The sequence below is a fragment of the Ranitomeya variabilis genome, chromosome 3 (genome assembly GCF_051348905.1).
Source record: "Ranitomeya variabilis isolate aRanVar5 chromosome 3, aRanVar5.hap1, whole genome shotgun sequence".
Lineage (NCBI taxonomy): Eukaryota > Metazoa > Chordata > Amphibia > Anura > Dendrobatidae > Ranitomeya > Ranitomeya variabilis.
This window is the reverse complement of record NC_135234.1, coordinates 253,927,773-253,955,672: the sequence shown is the minus strand read 5'-3', so window position 1 is coordinate 253,955,672 and position 27,900 is coordinate 253,927,773. Positions and strand designations below refer to the sequence as shown.

The following is a 27,900-nucleotide window of genomic DNA, read 5'->3' as shown; positions in this document are numbered from 1 at the left end:
CAGCTGTTCTCTGTGCCGACTCTCAAGCTGACAGCCGGCACAGAGAAGCTGCAGTGTGCCAGCTCCCAGTGTTCAACTGTACTTGCATCTTACAGATGCGAGTGCAATTGAAGCTCTGACAGTAGTGACTAGAACGGAGTTGATGTCTTGAGGTAATGATGTCACCAGAAGGGGCGGGTCCTTCTTCAGTCCAGTGAAGAAGACCCGATAGCAGGAAGCTGCCTTTTGCTGAGGCTGCTGGTAAAAAGAAGCAGGAAAAGAGGGGTTGCACCTGCACAATGGAGCCATGTGAGGAGAGGACTGAGGGTCTGCACCATGGAGCCGTGTGGGGAGATTACCGAGGGGCTGCACCATGGAGGTGTGAGTACAGGACTGAGGGGCTGCACCATGGACCCTTGGGCAAATGGGAATGAGGACGCAGGACTCGGTGTGAGGCTCTGAGGATGTATTTTGGAAAGGGGTGGATGTTACTTGAGTGGGCTGTATAGGGAAGATGATGATGAGGTGCTGTGTGGGGAATGGCGGGATGATGAGGTGTTGTGTGGGGAGAAAGGGGTACGATGAGGTGCTGTGTAGGGAATGGGGGATGATGAGGGCTGTGTGGGGTGAATAGGGGATGATGGGCTGTGGGGGATGGGGGTGATGAGGGGCTGTGTGGGGGATGATGAGAGGCTGTGTGGGGAATGAGGGGATGATGAGGGGCTATGGGGATAATGAGGGGCTGTGGGGGGATGAGGGGCTGTGGAGGGATGAGGAGATGGGGGGATGAGGGGCTGTCTGGGGAATGGGGGGATTTATTGTGTGTGGGGAGAATTGGAGTGGGGATGGGGGATTTAATGTGTGGGGGGAGATTTGGAGTGGGAATGGGGGATTTAGTGTGTGTGGGGAGATTTGGAGTGGAGATGGGGTTATTTATTGTGTGTGGGGAGATTTAATGTGTGGGGGAGCAAAGGGGGAGATGGTGGGCATTTATGAGGAAACGGTACAGGGAATGGAGGCATGTACGAGGAAATAGTAAGGGGGAATGGGGGCATGTATGAGGAAACAGTACGGTGGAATGGGGGCATGTATGGGGGAATGGGGGCATGTATGAGGAAACAGTACGGGGAATGGGGAATGTATGAGGAAACAGTACGGGGAAATGGGGGGCATGTATGAGGAAACAGTACGGGGAATGGGGCATGTATGAGGAAACAGTATGGGGGAATGGGGGGCATGAATGAGAAAACAGTATGGGGGAATGGGGGCATGTATGAGGAAACATGTATGAGGGTGATGGGATGTGTGCAGACACAGTATGGGTAGCCAGGTGAGCAGGTAGTATAGAAAGTGAGGGGGTAAATGTATGAGGACACAGTATGGTGAACAGGGGGATGTGAGAGGAGAGAGTATGAGGATGGAGGGGAATAGTATGAGGAAACAGTATGGGGGGAAAAAAGTGAGTGGGAACGGAATAGAAACTGAGTAGTGGGGGCGTAGCATGGAGGGACAGTGTAAGGGCACAGTCAGGAGGGGACAGTATACCAAGGAGGGGGAGTGTGATGACAGAGTACAGTATATAGAGCCTAGGCCCTATAGGGAGGACACAGTGTAAGAGGACAGTGTGAAGGTGGCCGGTACAGAAAGGAGAGGTCAGTGTAAAGAACATATACCATAAGAGGGACAGTTTGGGGGTCATATTTTGTGCCGACAATATAGTGAGGGGCAATTTTTTATTCAGGAGCATTTGTTAGGAGCATTAAAGGGAATGTCCAGGTTTGTAATGAATCTGCAGTCATTCTTTGTGACTGCAGACTTCTGATTTCTCACAGTGCGCACTGCACGCTGTCAGGATTCTCTTGTGCGATCACGTGCTGACTAGACATGTGTGGCATCAGTCAATGAAAATGAACTGAGCGAGGCCGGGCACGTCTAGTCGGAACGTGGCCAGAAGTATACAAATTGCATGCTTGTGCTGACATGACTGTCCGCCGGCAAGGGAGAATCCTAAAAGTGTGCAGTGCATTCGTTGTGAGAATTCAGAAGCCTGCGATGTCAGGATTCAGCTCTGCAGGTTCCAGTAGTCGTCACATGGACACTTCACTCATATGCGACTTTCATACTCATACTCATACTCATACTTGTGTTTGAAGCTGTTAAACTGTAAAGCGCTGCGGAATATGTTGGCGCTATATAAATAAAGATTATTATTATTATTATTATGGTCCTATGACAGCGAGCTTCCCCTCCTGCTTTTTCAGTTTTTCACTGAACATTGAGAGCATTAGGGAGAGGAGCTTGTGGGTACATGACTAAATGTGCAAATCACATATGTCCTGTGTGTGTTTTGGGCGCCAAACTGAATTCTTGCCCCGGGTGCCAGAAATCTTAGATACACCTCTGCTGGTGTCTCTTATCTTCCTCTAGACACTACCCCATAGATTTTCTAGGTCAGGTGAGTTTGCTGTCCAATCAAGCACAGTGATAGTGTTGTTTTTATACCAGATATTGGTACTTTTGGCAGTGTGGACAGGTGCCAAGTCCTGCTGGAGAATTAAATTTCCATCTCCAAAAAGCTTGTTGGCAGAGGGCAGCATGAAGTGCTATAAAATTTCCTGGTAGACGGCTGCACTGACTTTGGTCTTAATAAAACACAGTGGACCTACACCAGCAGATGACATGGCTCTCCAAATCATCATTGTGATTGTGGAAACTTCACACTAGACCTCAGCTTTGATTGTGTGCCTCTCCACTCTTCCTCCAGACTCTGGGACCTTGATTTCAAAATGAAATGCAAAATTTACTTTAATCTGAAAACAACACCTTGGCCCAGGTAAGATGCTTCTGGTGTTGTCTATTGTTCATGAGTGGCTTGACACACCGTGGGGGCAACAGGGTGGCTTAGTGGTTAGCACTGCAGCCTTGCAGCGCTGGAGTCCTGGGTTCAATTCCCACCAAGGACAACATCTGCAAAGAGTTTGTATGTTCTCCCCGTGTTTGCGTGGGTTTCCTCCGGGTACTCTGGTTTCCTCCCACATTCCAAAGACATACTGATAGGGAATTTAGATTGTGAGCCTCATTTTGGGGACAGCGATGATAATGTCTGTAAAGCGCTGCGGAATATGTCAGCACTATATAGAAATAAAGATTATTATTATTATTATAAAAATAAAGATTATTATTATTATTATTATTATTAAGGAATGCGACACTTGTAGCCCATGTCCTGAATACGTCTGTGTGTGGTGGCTCTTGAAGCAATGACTCCAGCAGCAGTCCACTCCTTGTAAATCTCCCCCAAATTTTTGAATGGCCTTTTCATAACAATCTTTGCAAGGATGCGGTTATCCCGGTTGCTTGTGCACCTTTTTTCTACCACACTTTTTCCTTCCACTCAATATTCCATTAACATGCTTGGATACAGCATCTATGAACAGCCAGCTTCTTTAGCAATGTCCTTTTGTGGCTTCCCCTCCTTGTGGAGTGTATCAATGACTGCCTTCAGGACATCTGTCAAGTCAGCAGTTTTCCCCAAAATTGTGGAGACTACTGAAACAGACTAAGAGACCTTTTTAAATGCTTAGGAATCTTTTGCAGGTGTTTTTTGTTAACCCCTTTACCTCCAAGGGTGGTTTGCACATTAATGACCGGGCCAATTATTACAATTCTGACCACTGTCCCTTTATGAGGTTATAACTCTGGAACGCTTTAACAGATCCTGATGATTCTGACACTAAAAATTAAAATTTCTTTGATATTACCTGCGTTTATTTGTGAAAAAAATGGAAATTTGGCGAAAATTTGGAAAATTTCACAATTTTCCAACTTTGAATTTTTATACAATTAAATCACAGAGATATGTCACACGAAATACTTAATAAGTAACATTTCCCACATGTCTACTTTACATCAGCACAATTTTGGAACCAACATTTTTTTTTGTTAGGGAGTTATAAGGGTTAAATTTGACCAGCAATTTCTCATTTTTACAACACCATTTTTTTTTAGGGACCACATCTCATTTGAAGTCATTTTGAAGGGTCTATATGATGGAAAATACCCAAGTGTGACACCATTCTAAAAACTGCACCCCTCAAGGTGCTCAAAACCACATTAAAGAAGTTTAATAACCCTTCAGGTGTTTCACAGGAATTTTTGGAATGTTTAAATAAAAATGAACATTTAACTTTTTTACACAAAAAATTTAATTCAGCTCCAATTTGTTTTATTTTACCAAGGGTATCAGAAGAAAATGGACCCCAAAAGTTGTTGTACAATTTGTACTGAGTACGCCGATACCCCATATGTGGGGGTAAACCACTGTTTGGGCGTATGGCAGAGCTTGGAATGGAAGGAGCGCCATTTGACTTTTCAATGCAAAATTGACTGGAATTGAGATGGGACGCCATGTTGCGTTTGGAGAGCCCCTGATGTGCCTAAACATTGAAACCCCTCACAAGTGACACCATTTTGGAAAGTGGACCCCCTAAAGAACTTATCTAGATGTGTGGTGAGCACTTTGACCCATTAAGTGATTCACAGAAGTTTACAATGCAGAGCCGTAAAAATAAAAAAATCATATTTTTTCACAAAAATGATCTTTTCGCCCCCAATTTTTTATTTTTCCAAGGGTAAGAGAAGAAATTGGACTCCAAAAGTTGTTGTACAATTTGTCCTGAGTATGCTGATACCCCATATGTGGGGGTAAACCACTGTTTGGGCGCAAGGGAGAACTCGGAAGGGAAGGAGCGCCCCCAAGGAGCCCCTGATGTGCCTAAACATTGAAACCCCTCACAAGTGACACCATTTTGGAAAGTGGACCCCCTAAGGAACTTATCTAGATGTGTGGTGAGCACTTTGACCCATTAATTAATTCACAGAAGTTTACAATGCAGAGCCGTAAAAAAAAAATAATATTTTTTCACAAAAATGATCTTTTCGCCCCCAATTTTTTATTTTCCCAAGGGTAAGAGAAGAAATTGGACTCCAAAAGTTGTTGTACAATTTGTTCTAAGTACGCTGATACCCCATATGTGGGGGTAAACCACTGTTTGGGCGCAAGGGAGAGCTCGGAAGGGAAGGAGCGCCGTTTGACTTTTCAATGCAAAATTGACTGGAATTGAGATGGGACACCATGTTGCGTTTGGAGAGCCCCTGATGCGCTTAAACATTGAAACCCCCCATAATTGACACCATTTTGGAAAGTGGACCCCCTAAAGAACTTATCTAGATGTGTGGTGAGCACTTTGACCCATTAAGTGATTCACAGAAGTTTACAATGCAGAGCCGTAAAAATAAAAAAATCATATTTTTTCACAAAAATGATCTTTTCGCCCCCAATTTTTTATTTTTCCAAGGGTAAGAGAAGAAATTGGACTCCAAAAGTTGTTGTACAATTTGTCCTGAGTATGCTGATACCCCATATGTGGGGGTAAACCACTGTTTGGGCGCAAGGGAGAGCTCGGAAGGGAAGGAGCGCCCCCAAGGAACTTATCTAGATGTGTTGTGAGAACTTTGAACCCCCAAGTGTTTCACTACAGTTTATAACGCAGAGCCATGAAAATAAAGAATCCTTTTTTTTCCACAAAAACTATTTTTAGCCCCAGTTTAGTATTTTTCCAAGGGAAACAGTGTAAATTGAACCCCAAAAGTTGTTGTCCAATTTGTCCTGAGTACGATGATACCCAATATGTGGGGGGGAACCACCGTTTGGGCGCATGGCAGAGCTCGGAAGGGAAGGAGCGCCATTTGGAATGCAGACTTAGATGGATTGGTCTGCAGGCATCACGTTGCATTTGCAGAGCCCCTGATGTAACTAAACAGTAGAACCCCCCCTCAAGTGACCCCATATTGGAAACTAGACCCCCCAAGGAAGTTATCTAGATGTGTTGTGAGAACTTTGAACCCCCAACTGTTTCACTACAGTTTATAACGCAGAGCTGTGAAAATAAAAAATATTATTTTTTTTTACACAAAAATTATTTTTTAGCACCCAGTTTTGTATTTTCCCAAGGGTAACAGGAGAAATTGGACCCCAAAAGTTGTTGTCCAATGTGTCGTGAGTATGCTGATACCCCATATGTTGGGGTAAACCCCTGTTTGTGCGCACGGAAGAGCTCGGAAGGGAAGGAACACTTTTTCAATGCAGAATTGGCTGGAATTGAGATCGGACCCAATGTCGCATTTGGAGAGCCCCTGATGTTCCTAAACAGTGGAAACCCCCAATTCTAACTGAAACCCTAATCCAAACACACCCCTAACCCTAATCTCAACTGTAACCCTAACCACACCCCTAAGCCTGACACACCCCTAACCCTAATCCCAACCCTATTCCCAACCGTAAATGTAATCCAAACCCTAACCCTAACTTTAGCCCCAACCCTAACTTTAGCCCCAACCCTAATTTTAGCCCCAACCCTAACCCTAACTGTAGTCCTAACCCTAGCCCAAACCCTAACCCTAGCCCTAACCCTAGCCCTAACCCTAGCTCTAACCCTAGGCCTGTACTATTCCGTCCTTGGTAATTAGGGCCCACCCCACATGGTCGGAATAGTACGACCAATGACAGAAAGGGGTTAATTATTCTGATTTACTGAGATAACGACTTTTGGGGCTTTCGGTGCCTGTAAGCCATAATCATGAACATAAACAGAAATAAACACTTGAAATAGATCACTCTGTTTGTAATGACTCTATATAATATATGAGTTTCACTTTTTGTATTGAAGAACTGAAATAAATTAACTTTTTGATGATATTCTAATTTAGAGAGAAGCACTTGTACATTAGTGATACCACTCCAGCAGTTGAAGAAACAAACTTTAATTAAAAAGTTTCTATAAACTATGCAATACAGGTACAAGTATAGCAAAGCAAAATATAAGTTGAAAAATTGTTAGGTTCATTCCACTTACTCGCAACAACCTTTCCATATCGTTCTCTAAATTGAGTAGAGTCAGCCTCTGTAAAACAACTTCATGGACTCTCTTTTCCAAAGTTTGCCATTTCATATGTGCAGCCTTACTCAAAGGAAGACGTGGTCTACCAGCTTTTCTCCTGCTGTAAATTGAGTAAAGAATATTATGACGTTTTATTAATAGTTAAAGGTAATCTGTTTCATCGGAAAATGACATAGGGTTAATCTGCAGGTAAATAACGTTACAATGCTGCTTGGATAAGAACAATATTAACTTGTTTCCTCCCAGAAGCCATCAGTTTTTACTGTTCACAATACGTCCCAATGACTGAAAGACGACAGCTCCAGGAAGGAAATACATTTCTTTTCTCCCAGTAGCCGCACTTTCAGTAAATCGGCTGGACAGCAATGTAATGCCAATAACCTGCAGATAAACCCTTTATCTGCAGGTGCACAGTTTTCCAAGGTGACAGGCTCCATTTAAAAACAGTAGTCATTTGGCTGAAATGTCATCAAGCTGTAGTGTGCTGCCAATTACTGCACAGCAATATTGCACAAATGTTACTTTGATTTCCTAAGGTTCTGTGATTTGATTTGCTTGGCTCTACCTCCAATGATTTTTAAATATGAAATGCATCATTTTACATTTTACACCCATAGACCTACTGATAAAAAGTGAACGTAGTATACTCTACCACGCCAAAGAAGTGGTCAGCTTCCTCCAATATCCTAATTTCCTAATTTGTGACAAGAGGAATCCATTTGTTGTCGATACAACAGTATCAATTAAAAAAAAAAAGAGAACGAAAGAAGAGTATACATTTATCATATACCAGTACTTTTTTGGTGCATGCTGTATTTTGCAAACAATTCATTAAGAAAAACCATACAGTCCATGTTAAATGGATCCTTTTTTGGGCCATTTTTTTATTTTCTACATACTGAGAACAATGGGGCACAATTACTATTGCTGTCTACCGGCATATACAAAATGAAGCAGCCAGAAGATGCCACATTAGCGGCATCACATTGGTGTATGCTGCTTTTTAGGTTTGGCGCCTCTTTGTCACACGTTAGTCTCAGTTTCCTAATTCTTGCCACCTACGAATAGAAATAATATATACAAATGTCTTGTTACTAAAAAGTGGGACCCAACTTAATACATTAGATGCGTCTTAGAGTTGGAGGTCCTTTTTTCTCTACACTTTTACAAAGTGTTAAGCAAGGTGCAAATATTTGTTCTTTTCGGCAAAATTAATTTCTTAATTTAATTTTTGCCAGAATTTTGATACACTATTCTGGCATAATAGTAATAGCAAATTTACACCAATATTTTTTACAAGTGTGTTGACCAGGTGGAAAGACTGCTTGCCTTGTAGCTACATTAGCCAATTCTATCTGGGGATGGGGTACAGGAACACAGCCGGACCCCTTGACGCTGTCACGGACACAAGTAGAAAACAACAAAAGTTCTGTGACAGTAAAATCACACAACCAATAACTGCATTAGAAAACCACAGCAATTTGTAGTAAAACATGGGAAAACACAATACTGCTCTGTGAAATTCAGCATACTTTGTCCCAATTTAACTAATATATTAACAGATTAATATAAAACAATTATAATATTAGTGTTGTCACCTTACAGCGGGACTCCAATTAGCTAAAGGTCCCGTTTCTCCTGTTGTTTTGCGGTTCCATTGCCGTACAATGCTGGATACAGTTCGTGAACTACAATCTTGCTCTGATGATGCAGTACTTGACAATTCTATTCCTGAGTCTGGAAGTGATGACATGTGACTGACAGAACGATCTGGAACTGGCCTAGAAAGACGCCTTAGCGTGGACACCTAGGGAACATTATTAATAATTAGAAAGTAAGGAAAATATAAATACATTGAAGATACATACACCAACGATACTAATACCATCTATTATGTACCATGTAGAAAACGTAATTAATCTTATGGAGTTGCACTTACTTATATCCATATAATGGAGTATATCCATTATAAGTTAATGCTTAAAATATACATTTCTGCCCTTCACCTCTCCAAACAAACCTATTTCAACACCCTTATTACCTCACTATCCAAGAATCCTAAAAATCTCTTTGACACTTTTCAGTCCTTCCTCAATCAAAGAGCACAGGTCATCATCATTGATCTCAGTGCTGACAATCTGGACAATTATTTCAAAGAAAAAAATTTACCATATCTGACCGGATATTTCCTCCCAATTGCTTCATACCATACACTGCCCTCCCTCCCCCACTACATCTAGCTCACTCTCTGTCTATGAACCTGTCATGGAAGAAGAAGTGATCAGACTCCTGGCATCTTCTCAATCTACTACTACTTGCACCAGTGACCCAATTCCCTCACATTTCCTCCAGTCCATTTCCCCAGCTATCACCACTGACCTAACAAAAATATTCAACCTTTCTCTTCCGGTACCTTACTCTCCTCATTTAACCCCTTAAGCCCCGAGGGTGGTTTGCACGTTAATGACCGGGCCAATTTTTACAATTCTGACCACTGTCCCTTTATGAGGCTATAACTCTGGAACGCTTTGACGGATCTTGGCGATTCTGACATTTTTTTCTAGTGACATATTGTACTTCATGTTAGTGGTAAAATTTATTCGATATAACTTGCGTTTATTTGTGAAAAAAATGGAAATTTGGCGAAAATTTTGAAAATTTTGCAATTTTCCAACTTTGAATTTTTATGCCCTTAAATCACAGACATATGTCAGGCAAAATACTTAATAAGTAACATTTCCCACATGTCTACTTTACATCAGTACAATTTTGGAACCAAAATTTTTTTTGTGACGGAGTTATAAGGGTTAAAAGTTGACCAGCAATTTCCCATTTTTACAACACCATTTTTTTTTAGGGACCACATCTCATTTGAAGTCATTTTGAGGGGTCTATATGATAGAAAATACTCAAGTGTGACACCATTCTAAAAACTGCACCCCTCAAGGTGCTCAAAACCACATTCAAGAAGTTTATTAACCCTTCAGGTGTTTCACAGGAATTTTTGGAATGTTTAAATAAAAATGAACATTTAACTTTTTTTCACACAAAATTTATTTCAGCTCCAATTTGTTTTATTTTACCAAGGGTAACAGGAGAAAATGGACCCCCAAAGTTGTTGTACAATTTGTCCTGAGTACGCTGATACCCCATATGTGGGGGTAAACTACTGTTTGGGCGTATGGCAGAGCTCGGAAGGAAAGGAGCGCCATTTGACTTTTCAATGCAAAATTGACTGGAATTGAGATGGGACGCCATGTTGCGTTTGGAGAGCCCCTGATGTGCCTAAACACTGAAACCCCCTACAAGTGACACCATTTTGGAAAGTAGACCCCCTAAGGAACTTATCTTGATGTGTGGTGAGCACTTTGACCCACCAAGTGCTTCACAGAAGTTTATAATGCAGAGCCGTAAAAATAAAAAATCATATTTTTTCACAAAAATGATCTTTTCGCCCCCAATTTTTTATTTTCCCAAGGGTAAGAGAAGAAATTGGACCCCAAAAAATGTTGTGCAATTTGTTCTGAGTACGCTGATACCCCATATGTGGGTGTAAACCATTGTTTGGGCGCATGGCAGAGCTTGGAAGGGAAGGAGCGCCATTTGACTTTTCAATGCAAAATTGACTGGAATTGAGATGGGACGCCATGTTGCGTTTGGAGAGCCACTGATGTGCCTAAAAATTGAAACTCCCTACAAGTGACACCATTTTGGAAATTAGACCCCCTAAGGAACTTATCTTGATGTGTGGTGAGCACTTTGACCCACCAAGTGCTTCACAGAAGTTTATAATGCAGAGCCGTAAAAATAAAAAATCATATTTTTTCACAAAAATGATCTTTTCGCCCCCAATTTTTTATTTTCCCAAGGGTAAGAGAAGAAATTGGACCCCAAAAAATGTTGTGCAATTTGTCCTGAGTACGCTGATACCCCATATGTGGGTGTAAACCATTGTTTGGGCGCATGGCAGAGCTTGGAAGGGAAGGAGCGCCATTTGACTTTTCAATGCAAAATTGACTGGAATTGAGATGGGACGCCATGTTGCGTTTGGAGAGCCACTGATGTGCCTAAACATTGAAACTCCCTACAAGTGACACCATTTTGGAAAGTAGACCCCCTAAGGAACTTATCTAGATGTGTGGTGAGCACTTTGACCCACCAAGTGCTTCACAGAAGTTTATAATGCAGAGCCGTAAAAATAAAAAATCATATTTTTTCACAAAAATGATCTTTTCGCCCCCAATTTTTTTTTTCCCAAGGGTAAGAGAAGAAATTGGACCCCAAAAAATGTTGTGCAATTTGTTCTGAGTACGCTGATACCCCATATGTGGGTGTAAACCATTGTTTGGGCGCATGGCAGAGCTTGGAAGGGAAGGAGCGCCATTTGACTTTTCAATGCAAAATTGACTGGAATTGAGATGGGACGCCATGTTGCGTTTGGAGAGCCACTGATGTGCCTAAACATTGAAACTCCCTACAAGTGACACCATTTTGGAAAGTAGACCCCCTAAGGAACTTATCTAGATGTGTGGTGAGCACTTTGACCCACCAAGTGCTTCACAGAAGTTTATAATGCAGAGCCGTAAAAATAAAAAATCATATTTTTTCACAAAAATGATCTTTTCGCCCCCAATTTTTTATTTTCCCAAGGGTAAGAGAAGAAATTGGACCCCAAAAAATGTTGTGCAATTTGTCCTGAGTACGCTGATACCCGATATGTGGGTGTAAACCATTGTTTGGGCGCATGGCAGAGCTTGGAAGGGAAGGAGCGCCATTTGACTTTTCAATGCAAAATTGACTGGAATTGAGATGGGACGCCATGTTGCGTTTGAAGAGCCCCTGATGTGCCTAAACATTGAAACCCCCCACAAGTGACACCATTTTGGAAAGTAGACCCCCTAAGGAACTTATCTAGATGTGTTTTGAGAGCTTTGAACCCCCAAGTGTTTCACTACAGATTATAACGCAGAGCCGTGAAAATAATTTTTTTTTTCTCAAAAATGATTTTTTTAGCCCCCCAGCTTTGTATTTTTACAAGGGTAACAGAATAAATTGGACCCCAAAATTTGTTTTCCAATTTGTCCTGAGTACGCTGATACCCCATATGTGGGGGGGAACCACTGTTTGGGCGCATGACAGAGCTCGGAAGGGAAGGAGCGCCATTTGGAATGCAGACTTAAATGGATTGGTCAGCAGCCGTCACGTTGCATTTGCAGAGCCCCTGATGTACCCAAACAGTACAAACCCCCCACAAGTGACCCCATATTGGAAACTAGACCTCCCAAGGAACTTATCTATATGTGTTTTGAGAACTTTGAACCCCCAAGTGTTTCACTAAAGTTTATAGCGCAAAGCCGTGAAAATAAAAATTATTTTTTTTTTCACAAAAATGGTTTTTAGCCCCCCAAATTTTTATTTTCCTAAGGATAACAAGAGAACTTGGACCCCAGAAGTTGTTGTTCAATTTGTCCCGAGTACGCTGATAACACATATGTTGGGGTAAACCCCTTTTTGGGCGCACGGGAGAGCTCGGAAGGGAAGGAGCACTGTTTACTTTTTCAACGCAGAATTGGCTGGAATTGAGATTGGACGCCATGTCGCGCTTGGAGAGCCCCTGATGTGCCTGGACAGTGGAAACTCCCCAATTCTACCTGAAACCCTAACCCAAACACACCCCTAACCCTAATCCCAACGGTAACCCTAACCACACCCCTAGCCCTGACACACCCATAATTCTAATCCCAACCCTAATCCAAACCGTAAATGTAATCCAAACCCTAACCCTAACTTTAGCCCCAACTCTAACTTTAGTCCCAACCCTAACTTTACCTCCAACCCTAGCCCTAGCCCTAACCCTACCCCTAACCCTAAACGTGACTGAAATACGTGGTACTGAAATACGTGGCACTGAAATACGTGGCACTGAAATACGTGGCACTGAAATACGTGGCACTGAAACACGTGGCACTGAAATACGTGATACGTAGCACTGAAATACGTGGCACTGAAATACGTGGCACTGAAATACGTGGCACTGAAATACGTGCAACTGAAATACGTGGTACTAAAATATGTGGCACTGAAATATGTGATACGTGGCACTGAAATACGTGATACGTGGCACTTAAATACGTGGCACTGAAACACGTGGCACTGAAATACGTGATACGTGGCACTGAAATACGTGGCACTGAAATACGTGGCACTGAAATACGTGGCACTGAAATACATGGCACTTAAATACGTGGCACTATGACTGTCAGAAAATGTTCATTAAACGGTTAGGGGTGAGGTTAGGGGTAGAGTTAGGGTTAGGGTTTGGATCCCTTTATCACCTTGATGGTGGTGGGTGGCTTTTCAGTGTGTTTTCTGTTTTTTTTCGATAAAAACGCATGCGTTTTTAACGCAAACAAACGCATGTGCTTAAAAACGCAAGAAAATACTGCAGGTTGTATTTCTGAAAATGAACGCATGCAGAAAAAAAACGCATGCGTTTGAAAACGCGACCAAACGCGTACAAAAAAACGCATGCGTTTTCAATGTTAAATATAGGGAAAAAACGCATGCGTTTTTTTTGTGCAAAAAACGCTGCAGACAAAAACGCAAGTGTGAAACCAGCGACGCTTTTTATAGCAAAAAAGTTTTTGCGTCTCCACATTTTGAGACCTATAATTTTTCCACATTTTGCTCCACAGAGTCATGTGAGGTCTTGTTTTTTGCGGGACGAGTTGACGTTTTTATTGGTAACATTTTCGGACACGTGACAGTTTTTGATCACTTTTTATTCCGATTTTTGTGAGGCAGAATGACCAAAAACCTGCTATTCATGAATTTCTTTTGGGAGAGGCGTTTATACCATTCCGCGTTTGGTAAAATTGATAAAGCAGTTTTATTCGTCGGGTCAGTACGATTACAGCGATATCTCATTTATATCATTTTTTTATGTTTTGGCGCTTTTATACGATAAAAACTATTTTATAGAAAAAATAATTATTTTGGTATCACTTTATTCTGAGGACTATAACTTTTTTATTTTTTTGCTGATGATGCTGTATGGCGGCTTGTTTTTTGCGGGACAAGATGACGTTTTCAGCGGTACCATGGATATTTATATCAGTCTTTTTGATCGCGTGTTATTCCACTTTTTGTTCGGCGGTATGGTAATAAAGCGTTGTTTTTTGCCTCGTTTTTTTTTTTTTTTCTTACGGTGTTTACTGAAGGGGTTAACTAGTGGGGCAGATTTATAGGTTGGGTCGTTACGGACGCGGCGATACTAAATATGTGTACTTTTATTGTTTTGTTTTTTTTATTTAGATAAAGAAATGTATTTATGGGAATAATATATATATATTTTTTATTATTTATTTAGGAATTTTTTTTTTTTTTTTTTTACACATGTGGAAAAATTTTTTTTTTACTTTTTTACTTTGTCCCAGGGGGGGACATCACAGATCGATGATCTGATAGTGTGCACAGCACTCTATCAGATCACCGATTTCACTTACATCGGTGCAGGCTTACCAGCGTCTGCTCTGAGCAGACACTCGGTAAGCCACCTCCTTCCCTGCAGGACCCGGATGCCGCGGCCATCTTGGATCCGGGACCTGCAGCCAGGAAGGAGGTAGGAGACCCTCGCAGCAACGCGATCACATCGCGTTGCTCCGGGGGTCTCAGGGAAGCCCGCAGGGAGCCCCCTCCCTGCGCGATGCTTCCCTATACCGCCGGTACACCGCGATCATGTTTGATCGCGGTGTGCCGGGGGTTAATGTGCTGGGGGCGGTCCGTGACCGCTCCTGGCACATAGTGCCGGATGTCAGCTGCGATAGGCAGCTGACACCCGGCTGCGATCGGCCGCGCTCCCCCTGTGAGCGCGGCCGATCGCGTATGACGTACTATCCCGTCACCGGGAATTAAGTCCCAGGTCACCTTGACGGGATAGTACGTCATATGGGATTAAGGGGTTAAACACACTAGCATACATCCATGACTTAAAAAACTATCCCTCGACCAAAACTGTGCTGCTAACTATAGACCTGTCTCTAATCTTCCCTCCATCTCTAAACTCCTGGAACTCTTGGTCCACTCCTGTCTAGTCTGCTATCTCTCAGATAACTTTTCTTCTTGACCCTCTACAATCCGGTTTCCGCTCTTTACACTATACTAAAACTGCCCTCACTAAAGTCTCTAATGATCTATTAATAGCTAAATCTAATGGCAACCACTCCATGCTGATTCTCCTGGATCTCTCTGCAGCATTTGTCACTGTGGATCCTCTTCATTATGCTATGCTCTATTGGCCTCAAGGACACTGTTCTTTCCTAATTCTACTCCTATCTCTCTGATCGCTCCTTCACTGTATATTTTGCTGGCTCCTCTTCCTCAATTATACACCTCTATGACTGACATCACGTCAGCATTATTACAAACCACCTGTGATTGTCTTTCCAATGACACGAACATCATGTCCTCCCTCTATCTGAAACTGAACCTTTCAAAAAGTGAACTCCTTGTGTTTCCTCCCTCCACTAACCTACCTATGCCCGATATTGCCATTTCCATGTGTTGTTCTACCATTACTCCCCAGCAACATGCTCACTGACCTGGGGTCATGCTTGATTCAGATCTTTCATTCACTCCCTACATCTGATCACTCACTCGCTCATGTCATCTGCACCTTAAAATCATTTCTAGAATTTGACCTTTTCTTACTTTTGACTCTTACTATTGCTCTTATTCATCCTCGTCTGTACTATTGCAATTCTGTACTAATCGGTCTCCCTCTTACTAAACTCTCCACTCTCCAATCTGTCTTGAATGCAGCAGCCAGAATCATATTCCTTGCCAACCGTTACACCGATGCCTCTACCCTGTGCCAGTCATTGCACTGGTTACTCATCCATACATTGTTCAATATAAAGTTATCACTGTCACCCACAAAGCACTCAACTCTTCAGCACCCCACTACATCTCCTCATTTGTTTCAGTCTACCACTCTATCCATGCCCTTTGCTCTGATAATGACCTAAGATTAACATCCTCAATAATCTGAACCTCCCACTCCTGTCTACAATACTTCTCGGGTGATGCACCAATTCTTTTGAATGCACTACCCAGGACAATTCAATTATTCCCCAATACCCACAGTTTTAAGTGTGCCCTGAAAACCCATTTCTTCAGACTGGCCTATCGCCTCAACATACTTATCTAACTATCTCTGCTTTGCCCATACAAAATGGGTACATAAATTAATTTGCAGAAATAAATGGACATATGTGGCTATAATAAATAATACCAACAAAGGGGAAAAATAATTAGCTGAAAGGGCAGAGACAACTTAAGGCCCCGTCTCACTAAGCGATTTACCAACGATCACGACCAGCGATATGACCTGGCCGTGATCGTTGGTAAGTCGCTGTGTGGTCGCTGGGGAGCTGTCACACAGACCGCTCTCCCCAGCGACCAACAATCAGGGGAACGACTTCGGCATCGTTGAAACTGTCTTCAACGATGCCGAAGTCCCCCTGCAGCACCCGGGTAACCAGGGTAAACATCGGGTTACTAAGCGCAGGGCCGCGCTTAGTAACCCGATGTTTACCCTGGTTACCAAAAAAAACAAACAGTACATACTCGCCTTTCGGTGTCCAGGTCCCTTGCCGTCTGCTTCCTGCTCTCACTGAGATCCGGCCGTACAGCGAGAGCAGAGCGCAGCGGTGACGTCACTGCTGCGCTCTCACTTCTCACTGTACGGCCGGGAGTCAGTGAGAGCAGGAAGCAGACGGCAAGGGACACCGAAAGGCGAGTATGTACTGTTTGTTTTTTTTGGTAACCAGGGTAAACATCGGGTTACTAAGCGCGGCCCTGCGCTTAGTAACCCGATGTTTACCCTGGTTACCAGTGAAGACATCGCTGGATCGGTGTCACACACACCGATTCAGCGATGTCAGCGGGGCCTCAACGACCAAAAAAAGGTCCAGGCCATTCTGACACGACCAGCGATCTCGCAGCAGGGGCCTGATCGCTGGTACGTGTCACACATAGCGAGATCGCTATGGAGGTCGCTGTTGCGTCACAAAACTTGTGACTCAGCAGCGATCTCGCTAGCGATCTCGCTATGTGAGACGGGGCCTTTAGTTTCTCTTTGGCTTTATTTATTTTTCTAGTCTGTGTTTGGATATCTGGAATCATTTACAGTGCATCATATATATGTATTTAGTTTTCATTTCACTTATCCTCAATGCTGCTACTAGCATCTCAGGGTTTTTTGAGATTCTTTGGAAATTATCCTTAGAACATTCAGTTCAATTTGATTGTATTATCTGGATTTACATTTAGTTGTTGTATAATTCCTTATGTATTACAGTAGGCCTATTATTGCTCATACAGTAGGTATACAGTGGCATGTAAATGTTTGGGCACCCTTGGTCAAAATTACTGTTATTGGGAACAGTTAAGCAAGTTGAAGAGGAAATTATCTCTAAAAGACCTGAAGTTAAAGATTACACATTTCCTTAGTATTTTAGGCAAATTTTGGCTACTAGGTACTAACCTTGCATGGTTAGTACCTAGCAGCACCCCCTTTTGAAAGTATCACAGCTTGTAAACTCTTTCTGTAGCTAGATCAGAGTCTTTCAACTCTTGTTTGAGGGATAGTCATCCATTCTTCCGTGGAAAATTCTTCCAGTTCCGTGAGATTTCTGGATCATCTTGCATGCACTGCTATTATGAAGTCTAACCACAGATATTCAATGGAGCTCAGGTCAAGGGACTGTAAGAGCCATTGTAAAACCTTCAGCTTGTGCCTTTTTAGTGTAGATTTTGTTGTGTATTTTGGATCAATTTTCATTTGTAGGAGCCATCCTCTTTACAATTTCAGCCTTTTTGCAGATGGTGTTATGTTTGCATTAAGAATTTGTTGACTTTTCACTGAATCCATTATTTCCTTTACCCGTGAAATGTTCCCCGTGCCATTAGCTACAACTCCAAAGCCTGATAGATCCATCCCCATGCTTAACCATTGGTGAGATGTTCTTTTCCTAAAATTCTGTGCCATTTTTTTCTCCACACATACCTTTGATCATTCTGGCCAAAGAGTTCTATTTTAACCTCATCAGTCCACTTGTTTCCAAAATGCATCAGACTTGCTTAGATGTTCTTTTGCATACTTCTGACACACTCTTCCATGAACATCATATTTGTGCAGGTGTCTCTGAACAGTAGAACAATGTACTACAAGTCCAGTGTCTGCTAAATCTTTCTGAAGATCTTTTGCAATCAAGCGGGGATTTTGATTTGCCTCTCTAGAAATCCTATGAGAAGTTCTCCATTTTGGTTTTCAAGACCTTATCTTGAATTTAATTGTTCCTCTTAACTGACATTTCATTATTACATTTCGAACTTTGTATTTTGCCTGATGAAAAAGCAGGTCCCACTCCGTAATGCGTAGCAAAAAATTTCAAATATTTATTTTTAAATATTTTTTGCCTCATAATTGGACACTAATGACTCTGGGCAGCACTATATGCACCACGTGAAAACCCAATTATTTCTGCCGAACTGAGGAAAGGGTAACAAGAAAATGTTTTGCTATCCTCTTATAGCCTTCTCCTGCTTTGCGGGGTCTCCATCATTTTCATAATGCTAGGCAATGCTTTCTGGATGATGCTTTGGTCACTTTTGAATGTTGATTGTTCTTTCACACTCATGGTAGCATGAGAAGGACTCTAAAACACACACAACTGGCTCAGGTAGTGCAGCTCATCCAGGATGGCACATCAATGTGAGCTGTGGCAAGAAGGTTTGCTGTGTCTGTCACCGTAGTGTCCAGAGGCTGGAGGCACTACCAGGACACAGGCCAGTACACTAGGAGACGTGGAGGGGGCTGTAGGAGGGCAACAACCCAGCAGCAGGACCGCTAGCTCAGCCTTTGTGCAAGAAGGAAGAGGAGGAGTACTGCCAGAACCCTGCAAAATGACCTCCAGCAGGCAACAAATGTGCATGTGTCTGCACACAAACAGTTAGAAACCAACTCCATGAGGATGGTCTGAGTGCCCAACGTCTACAGATGGGGGTTGTGCTCACAGCCCAACAGCAAGCAGGACACTTGGCATTTGCCACAGAACCCCAGGATAGGCAAATTCGCCACTAGCGCCCTGTGCTCTTCACGGATGAAAGCAGGTTCACACTGAGCACATGTAACAGACGTGACAGAGTCTGGAGATGCCATGGAGAGTGATCTGCTGCCTGCAACATCCTTCAGCATGACCGGTTTGGCAGTGGGTCAGTAATGGGGTGGCATTTCTTTGGAGGGTCGCATAGCCCTTCATGTGCTCTCCAGAGGTAGCCTGACTGCCATTAGGTACCGAGATGAGATCCTCAGACCCCTTGTGAGACCACATGCTGGGACGGTTGGCCCTGGGTTCCTCCTAATGCTGGACAATGCCATACCTCATGTGGCTGGAGTCTGTCAGCAGTTCCTGCAAGATGAAGGCATTGAAGCTATGGACTGGCCCGCCCGTTCCCCAGACCTGAATCCGATTGAGCACATCTGGGACATCATGTCTCGCTCCATCCACCAACGTCACATTGCACCACAGACTGTCCAGGAGTTGGCGGATGCTTTAGTCCAGGTCTGGGAGGAGATCCCCCAGGAGACCATCCACCGCATCATCAGGAGCATGCCCATGCATTGTACAGTAGGGAGGTCATACAGGCACGTGGAGTCCACACACAATACTGAGCATCTTTTCCTTGTCATGAGGCATTTCCACTGATGTTGGATCAACCTGTAATTTGATTTTCCATTTTGATTTTGAGTATCATTCCAAATCCAGACCTCAATGGGATATTCATTTTGATTTACATTAATAATTGATATGTATTATTGTTCTGAACACATTCATCTATGCAATGCATAAAAATTTGCAACTGGAATATTTCATTCAGAGATATCTAGGATGTGGTATTTTAGTGTTCCCTTTATTTTTTGAGCAGTATATATATATATATATATATATATATATATATATATATATATATACAGTACAGACCAAAAGTTTGGATACGCATTCTCATTTAAAGATTTTTCTGTATTTTCATGACTATGAAAATTGTACATTCACACTGAAGGCATCAAAACTATGAATTAACACATGTGGAATTATATACTTAACAAAAAAGTGTGAAACAACTGAAAATATGTCTTATTGTAGGTCCTTCAAAGTAGCCACCTTTTGCTTTGATGACTGCTTTGCACACTCTTGGCATTCTCTTGATGAGCTTCAAGAGGTAGTCACCGGAAATGGTTTTCACTTCACAGGTGTGCCCTGTCAAGTTTAATAAGTGGGATTTCTTGCCTTATAAATGGGGTTGGGACCATCAGTTGTGTTGTGCAGAAGTCTGGTGGATACACAGCTGATAGTCCTATGAATAGACTGTTAGAATTTGTATTATGGCAAGAAAAAAGCAGCTAAGTAAAGAAAAACGGGTGGCCATCATTACTTTAAGAAATGAAGGTCAGTCAGTCTGAAAAATTGGGAAAAGTTTTAAAGTTTCCCCAAGTGCAGTGGCAAAAAACATCAAGCGCTACAAAGAAACTGGCTCACATGAGGACCGCCCCAGGAAAGGAAGACCAAGAGTCACCTCTGCTTCTGAGGATAAGTTTATCCGAGTCACCAGCCTCAGAAATCGCAGGATAACAGCTCAGATTAGAGACCAGGTCAATGCCACACAGAGTTCTAGCAGCAGACACATCTCTACAACAACTGTTAAGAGGAGACTTTGTGCAGCAGGCCTTCATGGTAAAATAGGTGCTAGGAAACCACTGCTAAGGACAGGCAACAAGCAGAAGAGACTTGTTTGGGCTAAAGAACACAAGTAATGGACATTAGACCAGTGGAAATCTGTGCTTTGGTCTGATGAGTCCAAATTTGAGATCTTTGGTTCCAACCACCGTGTCTTTGTGCGACGCAGAAAAGGTGAACAGATGGACTCTACATGCCTGGTTCCCACCGTGAAGCATGGAGGAGGAGGTGTGATGGTGTGGGGGTGACACTGTTGGGGATTTATTCAAAATTGAAGGCATACTGAACCAGCATGGCTACCACAGCATCTTGCAGCTGCAGCTTGCTATTCCATCCGGTTTGCATTTAGTTGGACCATCATTTATTTTTCAACAGGACAATGACCCCAAACACACCTACAGGCTGTGTAAGGGCTACTTAACTAAGAAGGAGAGTGATGGGGTGCAATGCCAGATGACCTGGCCTCCACAGTCACCAGACCTGAACCCAATCGAGATGGTTTGGGGTGAGCTGGGCTGCAGAGTGAAGGCAAAAGGGCCAACAAGTGCTAAGCATGTCTGGGAACTCCTTCAAGATTGTTGGAAGACCATTCCCGGTGACTACCTCTTGAAGCTCATCAAGAGAATGCCAAGAGTGTGCAAAGCAGTCATCAAAGCAAAAGGTGGCTACTTTGAAGAACCTAGAATATAAGACATAATTTCAGTTGTTTCACACTTTTTTGTTACCTATATAATTCCACATGTGTTAATTTACAGTTTTGATGCCTTCAGTGTGAATGTACAATTTTCATAGTCATGAAAATACAGAAAAATCTTTAAATGAGAATTTGTGTCCAAACTTTTGGTCTGTACTGTATATATATACTGTATATATATATATATATATATATATATATATATATATATATATACTGTATATATATATATATATTTATATATATATATAGCCTAAAATACAAAGGAAATGTGTCATCTTTAACGTTAGGCTTTTAGAGATCATTTCATCTTCAACAGTTCACAATAACAGTAATTTTGACCAGGGGTGCCCAAACTTTTACTTGCCACTGTATATCCATTTATTTATGCTGATGGGGAGAGATTGTTTTTAAATTGTGTAGTTACACTGTTTATAATAAAATTGAATTTGATATTTATAGATGTGCACCTATTTCTACATTCTTTCCTTATTCTTTTGCAGTGGTAGAACCCTATTATTTATTTTGGCTGTGCATCTAAATTGTTCTTAATAGATTCTTTTTCTGTCTTGTTTCTTTTTTGTTCAGGTTTTGCATGTGTATGTTAAATATTCCTTGATTTGAAGACTTTGTCAAGTGACTTAAATGTTCATTTGCCCATGGCTATTCTCCTATTGACTTTTGGTGTTTTTGCTGCATCTTGAGGGATCATCGACCCAAGTAAGTTGAAGTCCTTTAAAACTTCTAGTTCAACGCCAACCATGTCAAATGTGTCCCGGTCATAACTGGCACCTTGTTAATACCTCTGTCTTCTTTGTGTTGAGTAGCAGTCCCATGTTTGAGCTTTCCATCTTGATACCACGTAATAAGTCCTTCTTTCCATCTACGCTTGTAGCTTTCAATGTTGTATTCTTTGTGTATTTAAGATTGTTGATGATTCATCCAGAAATTTTGATACCTTCTTCTTTGGCAAGTCCAGCTTTTCTGAAAATAGCTTAGCGTAGCTCTGTGTACTCTTTCCACCTTCCATTGATCGGTTCTGGCTCATTCAGTTTGTTCCTGTCTTACAACATTCCCACTCTTGGTTGAAACTTTCATTGTATCTCTTTGATATTTAGGTATGCCTTCCTGATCTTGCCCTTTGGATGTTCACTGGTGTTGCCTGCATTTTGTTTTTGCCATTCATTTTTCTTCAATGATCTTTAGGGTTTCTTATGTTAACCATGGCTGCGGAGTCTCTTCTGCCTGTTATTTACTGTCTTACTGGCTTCTTCAGTAATAATAGTCTTTATATGTGTCCATAATTCCTCAGGCTTTTTTCATCCATGCTCAGTGATGCACATTGGTTGTGTAGATCGTTCCAAAAAAACTTCAGGTATGTTGGTCAAATCAAAGTTGGAAATGGCCTGTTGGAAATGACCCCAAATGTACTACCCATTTTCTTCTAAATGCAGTAATACACCAAATGTGTCTGCACATTAATATGGCACAACTCAGAAAGGAAGGTGTGCTTTTTGAGTTTTGGAGAGCTATATATGATAAAAGAGCTTTATTCTTCGGTTCAGTGGACTTACAGCAATATCACATTTAGATATGGTATTTATGCTTTGCTCCTTTTGGATGCAAATGATTGGTACACAGACTTTTTCCAGTTTTTATGACAACAGATTAATTTTTTGTCTATATGAATGCAAAATCTTATCTTTTCTTAAGCTATGCCTTATATCATGTTTTTATTTATAGATATGTTTTACATCTATATCAATATGATTTAATGTCTTATTTTTAAAACTTTGACAAATAAAGTCTTAGCCTAAAGTGTTAGCACCTTTGAAATTGTTGCAGAAAATTAAGTATTTCTCCCAGAAAATTGCAATTACACTTGTTATATACGTTTATGTTCAGTACTGTACATGTCTAAGGAAAGAGCCAGTTTGGCTCTGAAACAACTATAAACCAATAAAAGACAGTTTGCATGGCATTTAGTTTGGTCATCAACTTTAGGGGTGCAGCCCCAGAAAAGAGGGTGTTTTTCCTTTTCATCCTGCACATCTGCTCATGTACATCTACTCAAAGCTAGTCTGGCTTGGCACCTGACTGGCTCCTCCCTACCTGTTGATTGGCAGGTCCCTTCCATGTATAAACATAAGGAGATATATGTTAATCAACTAGAGTGGTGTGGGGAGAAGCCGGCTTGGAAAATCATCAGACTAGTCAGGTCTCTTGTAGTCCCCGGCCACCTCTTCAAACTATACTTGATCTGAATCTCAGTACAAAATATACCTAACTGCAATTGTGCAGCCAGGTTCTGATCTTTCCTACCCTTTTTTGGGGGCAACATTAATCTAGTGACAGGTCTCCTTTAATCCCTTAAGGACCTATGATGTACCTATATGTTATAGGTCACCTCTCCCTCGTTGATACAGGCTCCAGCACTGAGCCCACATGTTTTCAGGCACATGACAGTTGATAAAATCAGCTGACATGTGCCTCTAACAGCCTAGGATGGAATCATGATCCACCGGTAGTTGTTTAACCCCTTCATGACCCAGCCTATTTTGGCCTTAATGACCTGGCCGTTTTTTGCAATTCTGACCAGTGTCCCTTTATGAGGTAATAACTCAGGAACGCTTCAACGGATCCTAGCGATTCTGAGATTGTTTTTTAGTGACATATTTGGCTTCATGTTAGAGGTAAATTTAGGTCGATAATTTCTGAGTTTATTTGTGAAAAAAATGGAAATTTGGCGAAAATTTTGAAAATTTCGCAATTTTCACATTTTGAATTTTTATTCTGTTAAACCAGAGAGTTATGTGACACAAAATAGTTAATAAATAACATTTCCCACATGTCTACTTTACATCAGCACAATTTTGGAAACAAATTTTTTTTTTGCTAGGAAGTTATAAAGGTTAAAATTTGACCAGTGATTTCTCATTTTTACAACAAAATTTACAAAACCATTTTTTTTAGGGACCACCTCACATTTGAAGTCATTTTGAGGGTTCTATATGGCTGAAAATACCCAAAAGTGACACCATTCTAAAAACTGCACCCCTCAAGGTGCTCAAAACCACATTCAAGAAGTTTATTAACCCTTCAGGTGTTTCACAGCAGCAGAAGCAACATGGAAGTAAAAAATGAACATTTAACTTTTTAGTCACAAAAATGATTTTTAGCAACAATTTTTTTATTTTCCCAAGGGTAAAAGGAGAAACTGGACCACGAAGGTTGTTGTCCAATTTGTCCTGAGTACACTGATACCTCATATGTGGAGGTAAACCACTGTTTGGGCGCACGGCAGGGCTCGGAAGGGAAGGAGCGCCATTTGACTTTTTGAATGAAAAATTGGCTCCAATCTTTAGCGGACACCATGTCGCGTTTGGAGAGCCCCCGTGTGCCTAAACATTGGAGCTCCCCCACAAGTGACCCCATTTTTGAAACTAGACCCCCCAAGGAACTTATATAGATGCATAGTGAGCACTTTAAACCCCCAGGTGCTTCACAAATTGATCCGTAAAAATGAAAAAGTACTTTTTTTTCCCAAAAAAATTATTTTAGCCTCAATTTTTCCATTTTCACATGGGCAACAGGATAAAATGGATCCTAAAATTTGTTGGGCAATTTCTCCTGAGTACGCCGATACCTCATATGTGGGGGTAAACCACTGTTTGGGCACATGGTAAGGCTCGGAAGGGAAGGATCGCCATTTGACTTTTTGAATGAAAAATTATCTCCATCGCTAGCGGACACCATGTCACGTTTGGAGAGCCCCTGTGTGCCTAAACATTGGAGCTCCCCCACAAGTGACCCCATTTTGGAAACTAGACCCCCCAAGGAACTTATCTAGAAGCATAGTGAGCACTTTAAACCCTCAGGTGCTTCACAAATTGATCCGTAAAAATGAAAAAGTACTTTTTTTTCACACAAAATTTCCTTTAGCCTCAATTTTTTCATTTTCACATGGGCAACAGGATAAAATGGATCCTAAAATTTGTTGGGCAATTTCTCCTGAGTACGCCGATACCTCATATGTGGGGGTAAACCACTGTTTGGGCACATGGTAAGGCTCGGAAGGGAAGGATCGCCATTTGACTTTTTGAATGAAAAATTATCTCCATCGCTAGCGAACACCATGTCACGTTTGGAGAGCCCCTGTGTGCCTAAACATTGGAGCTCCCCCACAAGTGACCCCATTTTGGAAACTAGACCCCCCAAGGAACTTATCTAGATGCATAGTGAGCACTTAAAACCCCCAGGTGCTTCACAGAAGTTTACAACGCAGAGCCGTGAAAAAAAAAATAATTTTTCTTTTCTCAAAAATGATTTTTTAGCCCACAATTTTTTATTTTCCCAAGGGTAACCGGAGAAATTGGACCCCAAAAGTTGTTGTCCAGTTTCTCCTGAGTACGCTGATACCCCATATGTGGGGGTAAACCACTGCTTTGGCACACGTCGGGGTTCGGAAGGGAAGTAGTGACGTTTTGAAATGCAGACTTTGATGGAATGCTCTGCGGGTGTCAGGTTGCATTTGCAGAGCCCCTGATGTGCCTAAACAGTAGGAACTCCCCACAAGTGACCCCATTTTGGAAACTAGACCCCGAAGGGAACTTATCTAGATGTGTGGTGAGCACTTTGAACCCCCATGTGCTTCACAGAAGTTTATAACGCAGAGCCGTGAAAATAATAAATGTGTTTCCTTTTCTCAAAAATATTTTTTTAGCCCAGAATTTTTTAATTTTCCCAATGGTAACAGGAGAAATTTGACACCAAAGGTGGTTGACTAGTTTCTCCTGAGTATGCTGATACCCCATTTGTGGGGGTAAACCACTGTTTGGGCAGATGCCGGGGCTCGGAAGGGAAGTAGTGACGTTTTGGAATGCAGACTTTGATGGATTGGTCTGCAGGCATCATGTTACGTTTGCAGAGCCCCTGATGTGCCTAAACAGTAGAAACCCCCCACAAGTGACCCCATTATGGAAACTAGACCCCCCAAGGAACTTATCTAGATGTGTGGTGAGCACATTCGACCCCCAAGTGCTTCACAGAAGTTTACAACGCAGAGCCGTGAAAATAAAAAATAATTTTTCTTTCCTGAAAAAAGATGTTTTAGCAAGCAATTTTTTTATTTTCACAAGGGTAACAGGAGAAATTGGACCCCAATATTTGTTGCCCAGTTTGTTGTGAGTATGCTGATACCCCATATGTGGGGGTAAACCACTGTTTGGGCGCATGTCAGGGCTCGGAAGGGAAGTAGTGACATTTGAAATGCAGACTTTGATGGAATGGTCTGCGGGCATCACGTTGCATTTGCAGAGCCCCTGATGTGCCTAGACAGTAGAAACAAACCACAAGTGACCCCATTTTGGAAACTAGACCCCCCAAGGAACTTATCTAGATGTGTGGTGAGCACTTTGAACCCCCAAGTGCTTCACAGAAGTTTATAACGCAGAGCCGTGAAAAAAAAAATAATTGTTCTTTCCTCAAAAATTATGTTTTAGCAAGTAATTTTTTATTTTTGCAAGGGTAACAGGGGAAATTGGACCCCAACTGTTGTTGCCCAGTTTGTCCTGAGTACGCTGGTACCCCATATGTGGGGGTAAACCACTGTTTGGGCGCACGTTGGGGCTTGGAAGGGAGGGAGCACCATTTGACTTTTTGAACGCAAGATTGGCTGGAATCAATGGTGGTGCCATGTTGCGTTTGGAGACCCCTGATGTGCCCAAACAGTGGAAACCCCTCAATTCTAACTTCAACACTAACCCCAACACACCCCTAACCCTAATCCCAACTGTAGCCCTAACCCTAATCACAACCCTAACCCCAACACACCCCTAACCACAACCCTAACCCCAACACACCCGTAACCCTAATCCCAACCCTAACCCTAATCCTAACCCTAATCCCAACCCTAACCCTAATCCCAAACCTAACCACAACTGTAACCCCAACACACTCCTAACCCTATCGGTAACCCTAACCACAAGCCTAATCTTAACTCTATTTCCAACCCTAGCCCTAATTCCAACCCTAACTCTAATTCCAACCCTAACCCTAAGGCTATGTGCCCACGTTGCGGATTCGTGTGAGATTTTTCCGCACGATTTTTGAAAAATCTGCAGGTAAAAGGCACTGCGTTTTACCTGCAGATTTACAGCGGATTTCCAGTGTTTTTTTGTGCGGATTTCACCTGCGGATTCCTATTGAGGAACAGGTGTAAAACGCTGCGGAATCCGCACAAAGAATTGACATGCTGCGGAAAATACAATGCAGCATTTCCGCACAGAATTTTCCGCACCATGGGCACAGCGGATTTGGTTTTCCATAGGTGTACATGGTAATGTAAACCTGATGGAAAACTGCTACGAATTCGCAGCGGCCAATCCGCTGCGGATCCGCGGCCAATCCGCTGCGGATCCGTGGCCAATCCGCTGCGGATCCGCAGCCAAATCCGCACTGTGTGCACATG

General features: G+C 42.2%; 1 protein-coding gene across 2 annotated transcripts in view; it reads right to left on the bottom strand.

Annotated features, from left to right (window-relative positions):
- Positions 1-27,900, bottom strand: part of KIF21B (kinesin family member 21B) — a 637,471-nt gene that overhangs the window by 368,952 nt on the left and 240,619 nt on the right. For both annotated transcript variants that reach the window (XM_077295392.1, XM_077295391.1), the window contains exons 18-19: positions 8,537-8,745; positions 6,894-7,038 (exon numbers count right to left, since the gene is read on the bottom strand). In XM_077295392.1, coding sequence (XP_077151507.1) covers positions 6,894-7,038; positions 8,537-8,745 — 354 coding nt within the window. The remainder of the gene's footprint in view (positions 1-6,893; positions 7,039-8,536; positions 8,746-27,900) is intronic.